The following is a 12,281-nucleotide window of genomic DNA, read 5'->3' as shown; positions in this document are numbered from 1 at the left end:
CCTGGAGACCTAGCTACGGAAGGACCGAGAGCTACTGGCATCCAGACTGGCGAAGAACAGGGCGGGGAAGAGAGACCCTAGAGCTGCCTCAGGTGAGGGCGCTCAAGGCACGCCCCCTCCCCACCCGGTGCATCCCTCCCTGCCCAATTCCCGGCGCTTATTCCGTTTTCCTCCCCTCCTTCCCGGGGGTGCGCTCGATCCGCCCCCCAAGCCTCTCAGTGGCGGGCGGGCGCGCGCCCTGCCCTCCTCTTCCCCTCCCCTCCCCTCTCTTCTCTCGGCAGAAAGTTAGCAGCGGGGAAGGAACTCGGGGCTGCAACAGTGTGAGGCGACGGCAGCAGAGGCAGTGGCTGCTGGAGAGGCAGCGGCGGCGGCGGCGGCAGCGACTAAGGAGGAGGCGGAGAACACGGAGCTGGAGACGGAGGCTGGAGCAGGTGCCGCCGGCAGCGCAGGGAGTTTCGTGCGCCCCCCTCAGTCCCCTTCTCAGCGGCTGAGGGGGGGTGGTGGGGGAAGCCCGGGGCCAACAGCCGGGCTCCGGGGGCAGCGTCGGGAGGGCCATGCGGCGGGGCTCCCCCCAAGTGCAGCGGGACAGCGGCGGCGGCTGGAGGAGCAGCCGGGGCCGGGGGCGCATCGGCGTCTCTCCATGCAACCCGGGCGGCTCGGCGGCGGCGGCGGGGGCGGCGGCTGAAATCATGTCCGGGCAGCGCCGGGGGCTGCTGCTGCCGCCGCCGTTGCTGCTACCACCGCCGCTACTGCCGCGAGCGGGGAACCGCGATGGCCCAGTGGCCCGCGCCGCCGCCGCCGCCGCCCACTGCCTCCTCTAAGGGGCCCCCGGCGCGCAAGCTGCTCTTCATGTGCACCCTGTCTCTGTCCGTCACCTACCTGTGCTACAGCCTCATGAGCTGCTACAGTTCTCTGCAGTTCCCGCTGGCCCTGCAGGAGCCGCCCGGCGCCGGGGAGCCCTCGGGCGGCCCCCCTCCCAGTCCGCCGCTCCTGCCCTCCCTCCTGCCGCCCCGTGTCCAGCTCGGCCCCTCGCGCCCTCCGCCGCCGCTGCCGTCCCTGGGAGCGCTGGCCAACGCAAGCCGGAGGGAGCCACCGGACTCCCCTCAGGCCCCCGGAGACCACTGGGGACTGGGCAGCAGTGGCGGAGAAGGGGCAGCCAACCGGGACGCTTGGATTCGGACTCCCCTCGCCCCCACCGAGATGATCACGGTGCAGAGCGGGCTGTTCGAGAGGGATCCTCATGAGTCCAGCACCACGGACGAGGAACTGACCGGCCGGAGGGGGGGGAATAGTACCAGTGGAGGAGGGGAAAAGGGGGCCCCTGGCCCTGGCACCACTACCCCGGACTATGGAGAGAAGAAGCTACCGCAGGCGCTGATCATCGGGGTGAAGAAAGGAGGGACCCGGGCTCTGCTGGAGGCGATCCGAGTGCACCCAGACGTGCGGGCAGTGGGCGTGGAGCCGCACTTCTTCGACAGGAACTACGAGAAAGGGCTGGAGTGGTACAGGTAGGGGTAGGGGTACTGTTAAGGACGCGGTGAGACGGGGCGGGACTGTAGAAGCAAAGGAAGCCCGCTGACAAGGTGATGGGGATAATGTAGGGAGAGGAAACAGCACCTTTTCTGTCTAAAGAACAGTCATTAACTTAAGGACTCAACCCCTTTCCCGGAGTTCAAGAAATGTTCTTCCTTAACCTCGGTTAAGGAGCAACTTCAATCTCACTGGGTTGCCCTAGGAAAGGGCACTGGGTAATCCCATCTCTGGAGAATTAGGGACCGTTTGATTTTGCTGCGAAGTGAGGAGGGCTCCCTCCACTCGCATCTCGGCTTTAATTCTGCGAGGGTCAAGGCTGAGAACAGCTCGGGCTAAGCCCGGGGGTTGTAGTTGCTAGCTTGACTAGTGCTGGGATTGTATTGCCCCCGGAGCCGAATCTCCTGCGCTGTTCCTAGCGTCTCTGAGGACAGCAGGTGTCTCTAAAACCAAGGCCCCCTTGCCCTTGGCTTTCCCTTCCTTTCTTTTTTCAGTATTTAATGATAAAGCCTTTTTGTGGAATAGAGCTTAAAAGACTGGAAAAAGCAGAAAGGCTTCCAGATTCATTGGGATCTTTCGGAAATTTCCCCAGACACGCAAGCACCTGAGTTAAGGAAAGGCACAAATCAAGGTTTTTACAGATCTATTGGAAGTAGAAAAGATGCCACTGAGAATACTGTATAGTTCTGGCTTTCTGTTGTTCAACCCCCAGGGCCATTCCCTCTTGTCCTCTTGTGCAGAACAAACGATGTATTTATTTTTGCGTTAGGGTGCACCAATTTCTGAATGGCAGTATGTTACCTATGAGCTTTTATGTTGTGCACCTGTGCCCTTTTATGGGCTCCTTTCCCACAGATGGATATGAGATTTCATATAAATTACTTTCTGTTGGTATCAGCCAATGATAGAGATAGATAAGAGATGATGTGAAAGTTAAGTTCAGGTAAAATAAACAACCCCTTTATTATTGCTGTTACCATTCAAAAGAACATCATCTGTTATAGAAACCAGAGAGGAAAATAGTCTTTTTCTTTGTTCCTCTCTTTTCACCCTGTAAACAGGAGATCTGAATGGCTGGCTCCACTTCTGTTACATTTCTATAATTAATTACAATTGTCAGATACAAACACAGGCTTGTCAGCTAAGGGGATGCTATCCTTTTAAAGAATCAGTAAGTGAATAAGGAACATTATTTCTTGACAGGTGACTTTAGTGTTCCAACAAGCATTATCTCAGGCACTTATTCCAGCTTAAATTACGGATTGTGGGATTTTTTAAAAAAAGATACAACCAAACTTTTGAAATGAATGACAAATATATCTTAATTGTGATCAATTTATTCCACTTTTGAAAATATGCTCCACGTTCTAAGAACTTGTGAGGGGTACATTGATATGCAAACATTCTGGTACATTAAACTGAAACAGCAAATGTGTCTGTTAATGTCTTGTCAGTTTCAACAGAAAGAACTAATTGGAATATTTTAGGAGGCTTCAAACATCCCCTTCCTATCAAAACATAAAACAGCAACCCTCTAATTTAACTGGGGGAGGGGGGCAATATTTACTACATTCAGAAGCCAAGGCTTCCAGAATGTGATGGTCATTAAAAAGGCATTAAGAAGATTAGCCAGATATCACTCAGCCAAGAAATTAAGTGCCACTATGGCAGACTCCTAGAATTTGGGGATGTTTGAATGAACTACAAGTTGGTTCTGGAGATGGCTGGTTTCTCTTTGACATTATTTCATTCTTTTGATGTGTGAGGAGTTGGTTGCTTTTCTTTGCTTTTTTTTCTTCTACTCCCCCAGCTGCAGTGTAAAAGAAAGCTCCTTTGGATGGGGGCCTTTGGTATTTTAGAAACTGGGTGTACATATGTATGTGTATATGTGTATGTATGTGTACATATATACATATACATACACATAGAGAGAGAGAAGAGAGAGGAAGAGAGAGAGAGGGAGGGAGGAAGGGAAGAGGAGAGAAGGAAGAAAGGAGGGAGAGAGAGAGAGAGGGGGATATAGAGAAAGAAGTTCTGGGCTAAGAAGTATTTTATGGTTACTTCAGGGGGAACTTTAGCCACGAGGCAAATGACCAACTGGGGGAAAGGCAAAACAATGGCCAAATCTTTCCATGTATAAATTACTGTGCAAAAACCAGGAAAGGGAGAGTGAGTATATTCTTATGTCTGCTTAAAGTTTCAGCAGAGAATGTACTGGTCTGAGAACACATTTAGAAGTATGAAGAAAGATTTTTAGTTTGGGGAATAGTTCAAGGTGTGTTGTGACATGTGATAAGATTTTTTTCCCCAATACTCAGAACATAGAGAAAAAGGTGAGTTGTTATTTTAGACTTTCAGGAAATGAAAGCTACTCAAATTCTACTCTTAGGATTTTAAAAATTGTTTTGATACTTAGCTTTTCCTTAGTATTGTGGGGGACAACAGTGATGTTGCATCAACAAAGCAAGGCCTGCATAAATCTTTTTTGACCACGTTATATTATATTCCTGATGTCTAGTATGATATCTTACATGTAGACCTGAAGATTGATGATAAATTTTGGTAAATGACAGCTCTGAAACTGGGACTTCTTTAAATCTAATATAGGCTTACTTACTACACAGCCTCCTAAGGGAAGAAGGGACTATATGCTTTTCCTCTACTAGCCTGTTTTGATTCTGCAATTCTCTGAAGAGTTGTTCCTTTCCCCATTTAGTTGGAGCATTTTTGGCATGGGAGTTGATGGTGTTAAGCCTTTTCAGAGAGGGATTCCCAAATCTGGCATCTCTATGCAGAATCCTATGGTAAATTCTCCATTAACTCCTTCTCCCTATTCTTCCTCCATTTCTGGGTAGTGGATGATAATAGGAGAGGGAGCAGAGGAGCATCATTCTTATCTTGGCAGACAAAGAAACTGAGGCCCAGAGAGAAAAAGAAATCTGCAGGGAAACCAGGAATAGAAATTGTGGTTTATGATTTCCACTCTGATTCACTAATCTATTAGATTGTGGTATTTATAGTAAATGTAATGGTTTCTTCACTTGCACCTCTTATCTTTTTTGGAATCTTACAGCACCATTTACCTAATTAGAGAGACATCTAATTATAGGTTGAGTTCCCCCAACCTCCTTTCTGTTTTTATGTATTGCTTCTATCACTTGTTAATTCTGTGGAGTGTTTATTGTTTTTTTTTTTTCTTTTTTTTTTTTTTAATTTCAGAAAAGGAAAGTAGGAACACATTAATGGTTGATCTCTGGGTATTTTTCCCCCTTTAAACCCAGCTGAACAGCCCTACTATTTTTATTCTCAGGATCACTCACTCCTTTTGTTTTCTATTATGCTGTTAATTTCATGCATTCTTTGAAAATTATGGAGCTTGAAAGGGAAGGACCTTAGAAACTGTGCTCTGTAATGCTAATATGGGCAGTGATATTTTTAGTCTAATCCTTTCATTTTATAGAGGAGAAAACTGAAGCCCATTGAGGGCAAATGTCTTTCTCAAGCTTCCTTAGCTAGTTAATAGAATTGTTCTAGGGTCATTTTTTCCATTAGCCTCTGTTACTTTGGCATTGTATGAGGGGATGGTAGACTACTGAATTATGTAACAGTCTAAGAACAACAGAGAAGTGTCCAGAGTTCAAAAACAATCTCTAATACTTCCTCTGTGATCATGGGCACAGGGATCTTCCTGGGTTTCAATGTTCTCATATGTCAAATGAGGGATTTGGATTGGAAATCCTTAGAGGGCTCTTACAGCACTGGTATCAAAATCAGATAGAAATGGTTCTTGTCAAGCCACATATTTATTGACTTTATCTAATTTAACATTATCTATGTTGTATTTTTTATTTTATCTTGTTAAATATTCCCAAATTTTAATCAGATTCAGTCTGTATGTGGGAGGTTTTTTGGGTTATTTGCTGTAGTGGCTGTGAATTTGACATTTTTGCCTTAGAGTACCAGAGGTATGATCCAATTGAATCATTTTTCATAGATTGCCACAGCCCAGGGACATTTCATAAAGATGTGTTTAAACAATAAAACAAACACAAATGATAAAACCTAAATCTTTCAACACAAACCTGTTGCTTCTGACTTCTAGAGCTTAGAACATGGACTTTCTCTTTGGTTCTGGGAACAGATGGAAGCACAAATAAACAATGAAGAAGGAATAACTTATGAATAAGTCTTTTCTGTTGCTCCTTTCCCGAAACTATACCATAACTGTTCTGCTTTTCTTTGATTTCTACTCAGTTACTGAATGAAAGGAAATAATTATAGATGGTTCAGACAACCTAGAACCTTTCAATTCTAGGGTTTGACAAATAGAAGAGTCACTCTAAGTATTTTCACCATCTGTAACTCATACCTAAATCCAACTGACTGTGAGAAATATGGCTTCATAAACATTCAAATCACTTGTATTATTATAAAATCATAGAGTTTTAGAGATTTTGATTTTGATTCTGTCATTAACTAATCTAGCCAGTGTGGTCTGATGGAAAGAAATCCTGGATTTGAGTCATATCTCTTTAGTACTAGCTCTGTGGCTAGAGGCAAATCATCTTGCCTAACTGGCCCTCAGTGCCCTCATCTGTAAAATAGGGACAAAATTGCTTGCACTTGGGGAAAACCTTAAACTGCTTGAGAATTGTGACCTCTCTGGGCCTCAGTCTCCTCTTCTGTAAAATGGTGATAATGATGCTTATAATTCTTAGCTCACAGCATTATGAAAATAGCCTTTTAATAGTATTAAAGTCCTGTAGAAATGTGATTTTTTTTATTCTTCTGATCTTATAGCAGTGGTTTCATGGGATTATTTTTCCAGAAGTTCTTAGTGTGTTTTATAAGGTTTTTCTTCTGCTCTTACTGCTCCTAAAAAGAATCTCTGTTTTTGAGAAACAAAAGCAGGCATGGAGCTTTCTTGCACAAGCTCTCCGAGTACAAAGGCAGGAGTGTGACAGTTAGTAGACTTTTTATGTCTTAGGTGATGTGGTCTAAAGATTAGAATTCTCCTATTGTGTCTCCATGTCTCAAGGATATGGCCACCAGAGGTCCCCCATTCTATATGCATAGAGAGGCAGCATGTTTTGGTGTTAAAAAACTTGGGAATACCAATTGACCAACCTAGCTCTACTATTAACCTTGAACAAAACATTTCTCCCCTTTTGTATGTAACCCCAATTCTAATGGGCTTTGGAACTGATGGTACATATATATTGAGAAGGTTGGATTAAGTGATCCTTAAGGTACATTCTGTTCCTGATAGACAGAAATTCTAAAATTTTTAGGACCAAGGTATCAAGTTTCTTATTTCTAAAATGAAAGATGATCTTTATGACCCTAACTTTCAATTTTATGATCTTAGAATCATAGAGGTCATCTAGTCTAACCCCTTCATTTTTCAAGTAAGAAAACTGAGGAATAGAGAGGTTAAGTGACTTGTTCAGAATCCTGTAGCTAGTAAGTGTCTGGCAAAACTTGAATCCAGGTTTTTCTGATTATAAGTTCAGTTCCATATTTATTATGTCATGCTGTTTCTTAGTAAGGTTAAATATAAAAATCTATATCTGTGTTAAAAAAAAAACCCCAACAACTTCACAAGTATAGGATGGGAGAGATGTGGTTTGACAGCAGAGCTTGGAACAAAGTGTTTTATGAGTTCCAACCAGTTGATTTCATTTGTAAAATGTGTCACTGAGAACAATATGCAGTATTCCATATGGAATGTGATAAGGGACAGCAATGTCAAATATGTTGAAATATAGCAGTTAAATGAGAGGCTTGAACCCAGTGACCTGTGAAGTCCTTTCTTGATCTAATCTATCATAGTATTAATTTATTCCTATTAGATGTAAATCATCATTCTAAATGATTTAGATCTTTTTTTTTGGACCCCAATTTTATGTGATACATTAGATAGCCATTCCACCATTTTGTCACCACAAATATGATGGACATTCAGGTCATTGGTAAAAATCTGAATAGCACAGGACTGAGGACAGATCCCTGTTTAAACAGTTTAAATCATTCCAGAATGTGGCAGGTAGAGTGATGTCTCTCCCCTTGACAAAGTTGGAGTTTACATATGTTATTTTTATTTCACTGTTCTAATATGTTTTCTTACATTTTCATGGGAATTTTGTGAATAACAGTAGAATGAAGAGATATTCCTCAAATATTGTTGCAACTAGAAAAAAAAAAAAAACAAAACCTTGATGTCATCAGGATCAACATGGCGGCAGAAAAACAAAGAGAAGCCATTTTTCATTTGAAGTAATGTGTGTGAAAATTTTCTTACTGAACTCATTAATCACAAGTAGTCATTGTTAACAATACCAGAATAACCTATTTTATAAAATATTGTCTTGTGATGGTGGAAGGTGCACTAGATTGCTTGTCAGGGGATAGGGGTTTTACCCTAGCTCTGCCTGTAGCTAGCTTGAATAATCTTGGGCAAGTCACTCCCTTCTTTAACATAGGGTTGTTAGACCTGAATAACATGTAAGATCTCCAAAATAACTATAATTCTGTAACAACTTTCAGTATAAGAAGTATAGGTTTCTAAAATAGTTACATCAGCACTAAAAACCATTGAAGAGAAAGTTACAATATGTTTCTCATTTTAAGACAGTCCTGTATTTCAAGAATATGTTTGAATGGGTGATTTCAAAACCTGAAGCAGTTTTAAAATAGCTCTCTAGAGAAAAACCAGAACTGGATTTCAAAATTTGCTCTCTTGTAACATTTTCAGGTTTGGGGAAAGATTTAGGTTTCTCCAGGTAAATCCAAACAGATGGATTGTTTTAGGAGAGCTGTGGGGAGGTTTAGGCTCAATCTCTTGCATTTTCTTGATCATCAGAGGCGTTACTAGTCTGGCTCAGATGCATTTAGAATTCCAAAGACATGTTTATCCTCTAGTTTTTCAACTGAAATGGACTCATTTCTGAGACTGTGATAATGTTCATGGAAACTGCTGTAAAGTTTCATATCTTGTGCTCTAGTTGTACAAAACAGTATTTTCTTATCACCCAGACATCATGGTGGTAGTGCTATTTTTTTCTTAAATGAACTGTATATTTAAATGTAAGGAGGAGAAATAATTTAAATGAATAAAATGATTCTTTAGGTTATATTTGAAAGTTTATAAGACTTCACTCTTATCTAATCGATAATATATCATTTGGATTTATTCAACCCCTTCTTTGGCAGATTTTGACTTAATTTTTTGGTTTCTGTGACATAACAAGATCGTCTAAAGATCTTGGAAATTTCAGTACAAAGATTTAGTCAACCAAGACATCTAAAGACTTGCACAGCTTTTGTTTCAAAGGTTATGGATTTTCTTTACCTCCAACTCCATTTCCAACTGCTAACAACCCATTCTTCAAGGACTAGTTCAAATGTTACTTCATTAATCCTTCTCTAATTCTTCTTACTAAAACCTAGTCTCATTGCTCTTAGTATTCATTTAAATACATATATTCTAATATGCATAATCTGAGTACATTTTATTGTACTGCTGGATTATAAGTATCTTGAGGGCAAAAACTTTACACAATTATTTCAAAGTAGATGTCCTTGGAGATATCTCAAATTCATTACATCCAAAACCAAATCCATTATCTTTCATCCCAAAACCTTCCCTCATTCACACTTTCCTATGTCAGTTCTAAGCACCTTCATCTTAGTCTTGCAGATTTGTGACATTGGCATTTACCTCAGCTCTTCCCTTCTTTGATCCCATATAGCCACTTGGTTGATAAATATTAGTTTCTACTTTAGTATCTTTCAGATACGAATCCTTCTTCTGAGATATCACAGAGATATCACCTTAGATCAAGCCCTCACCATCCCAGCTGATCTGTACTTTATATGATGACTTTGGTCAACCATCATCAATGGTTTTCTATTGCTTCTAATCTGGAAACTTCTTGGTTTATTGTTTTAAATCGAATTTAACCAGGTCCCCATCTATTTCCCCAGCCTCATAGGATATTATCCCCTTGCCTACACTCTGTGAATTAACTAGCCACACATGACCCTTCAAGTCTTGTCTCCATGACTTTACATTGTCCTATTTGCACAGAATGCTTTTCCTTTTCATTTCAGTCCTATGAAGTCTCCAGTATCATCTTTTCTTACTCCTCCAATTGCTAGTGCTCTCCACCCCAAACAACTTTGAATTGAACTATTTTGTATATAGTTATCCTTTCCACATCATAGGGGTTGGGGACATGACACCTCTGTGATCTGGAAAATCTATAAGATTTTTTTGGTCCTTTGTACCAGAGAAAAAGTCTGAATTAATATAGCATTAAAATATAAAATATTTTATTTTATTAAACAATACTGTACATATACTTTACACATTTCTGAGTTTCTAAATTTTTTTTCTTGTGTGGTCTGCTGACCTTTACATGTTGTCTACAGCTTCTCCAAAACTCCCCCTAAATTCCCATTAAATTTCTTTTGCCAAAACACCATGTGTGAAAACCACAGTGGGAAACAAAGTCACAGCCTTTTCTGTCTCTGACATCTGTGGTTCCATGACTCTTTATTGGGATTCTGAAATGTACATAGGAACAGATACATTAAAGAAAGCCAACTGTCTATCCATCCATTTATCCATCCATTTTAGAATTCACTAATTTTGGCACCAAAATATATTTTGATTAAAATTCATTTATCTTTCATAATGCTGATACTTAATAAGTAATTTCCTACTATGTGGTTACTAACTTGTTACTGATTCTTCATTCATTAATTTATTTTTACTCTTCGTTAAATGTAAGTGTGTAGTTTTTTTTTTTTCTGTTTTTTTCACAACATGACTAATATGGAAATGTTTTTCATGATTAAACTTGTACAACCTATATCAAATTGCTTACTATATGAGAGAGGGGGGATGGGAAGAAAGGAGGAAGAGAATTTGGAACTCAAAAAAGATTGTTAAAAATTGCTGTTACATGTAATTGGGGAAAATATTCAAAAAATAAGATAGAGAAATAGAAAAATCACAACCTAGTCACAAAGCTGTCTCACAAATTTCTTATTTTTTCTTACAAATTTCTTGTTTGCTCTCTAAGATATCTTATTTATTTATGTAATTATCTATTTTCTTACTTTTCTTTGAGTAACATTTCAAATGGATAGTATGTGTGACAATAATTCAAGTATCTAGATCTTGGACTAGTGCTGCTCTTAATAGCTTAGAAATTCTTCAATCGGTTTTGATCAGTTCTCTCTTCAGAAGTGAATAGCATTTTTCATTGAAAATCCATTGGAATTGTCCTGAATTGTTGTATTGATCAAAGTAGTTAAGTCTTTTACAGAAATCATTGCTGCAATATTGTTTTTGCTATGTGCAGTGTTCTGGTTCTTCTCATTTCTTTTGGCATCAGTTAATATGAGTCTTCTCAGTGTTTTGGAAGCCATCCCATTCATCATTTCTTATAACATAATGGTATTCAATTGCAATTGTATAGCACAGCTTTCTTAGTTATTTCCCAATTAATGGGCATCCCTTCAATTTCCGTTTCTTTGCCACCATAAAAAGACCTGCTATAAATATGTCACTGTGATCTCAATTTCTAAAATTCCCCTGAAACTCCTATCCCTCTATCTCTTCCCCTGTCTTACTTCTAATCCATTCTTCATTTCACCATTACTTCAGTTTTCTACTTTTTCTTTTTCTTCTATTATATCAATATTGTTTTGTTTACTTTTTTTTGTCTTGACTCTGATTAAGTTAAACTGGTTAATCAGTTTACCTAAATACAACCTCTCTCTTGAATTCCCTTTCCTTTGTTCTACTTCTGCTCATGATTTGCCAAACTCCAACCCTTAGAATTCTTGCTTATCATTTATTTCTCTGTTTCTACTCTTGTATTGCTAAACACTACTGGAGAAAGTGACACAATTATGCGACTTAGTCCACTACAGATTTATGCTATATAATCTCAAATGGACCCTTACTTTTGTTTTACCTCTTTTGTTTTATCCTGATTCACTAGTTCATTTTTCACAGTAGCTGTTCTAAATCTTATCTTTTCTTTTACCTTTTCCTTCCTCACTCCTCCCCAATAGCAGATTTTACTTCTTTCCTTCAAAAAAAAAAAAAAAAAAAAAAAGACCATCCACTGCGAATTTTGTTTCCTCTCCCCTTCACTTCTTAAACATCTCTATTCCCTCTTTAGAACATTATTCAATCAGTAAGTTTTAGAAATAGCCATGGTCTTCATTACTGCCTCCATATAAGCACAGACCACCATGTGTTTGCCCACAGTATTGAATTCTTCCAAATCAATTTCACTTTAATGAGCATTATCCTAAAGGCAGAGGGGAAAAATTCAGCAACTAGTGACTTAAAGAACAGTTACTTATTGAGTAATTTAACAAGAAACTCCCAGGATGTTTATAAAATTCAACATGATTGTAATTTCAAACTGCCAAATTTATTTTTCCTCTATGGAGCTTTAGTTGCTTTGGTATCCTGTGTTTCTTTTCTTATGACATGTAAATAACAGACTGTCTTATATTTATATTTTATATGTATATTTTATATACACACATATACACATATGCATATCTGTAGTCACACATGCCTACATATAGTTATGTGTGTGTGTATGTGTGTGTGTGTGTATATATATATATATATATATAAACTATATTTGTGATTTCATCAGTGTAAGAGTTTCTGATAAGGAACTTCCCTTAACATGTCAAATCAGCATCTGTTTTTGAAT

The 12,281-nt window shown here is 39.9% G+C and overlaps 1 protein-coding gene across 1 annotated transcript in view; it reads left to right on the top strand.

Annotated features, from left to right (window-relative positions):
* Positions 1–200: 200 nt before the first annotated feature.
* HS3ST4 (heparan sulfate-glucosamine 3-sulfotransferase 4) overlaps positions 201–12,281 on the top strand; it is a 425,653-nt gene continuing 413,572 nt past the window's right edge. Inside the window, exon 1 of the mRNA XM_074282794.1 lies at positions 201–1,508. Coding sequence (XP_074138895.1) covers positions 772–1,508 — 737 coding nt within the window. The 5' untranslated portion in view covers positions 201–771. The remainder of the gene's footprint in view (positions 1,509–12,281) is intronic.

Source organism: Sminthopsis crassicaudata, chromosome 1 (genome assembly GCF_048593235.1).
Source record: "Sminthopsis crassicaudata isolate SCR6 chromosome 1, ASM4859323v1, whole genome shotgun sequence".
In the NCBI taxonomy this organism is placed as follows: Eukaryota; Metazoa; Chordata; class Mammalia; order Dasyuromorphia; family Dasyuridae; genus Sminthopsis; species Sminthopsis crassicaudata.
This window is presented reverse-complemented; position numbering and strand designations above follow the sequence as displayed.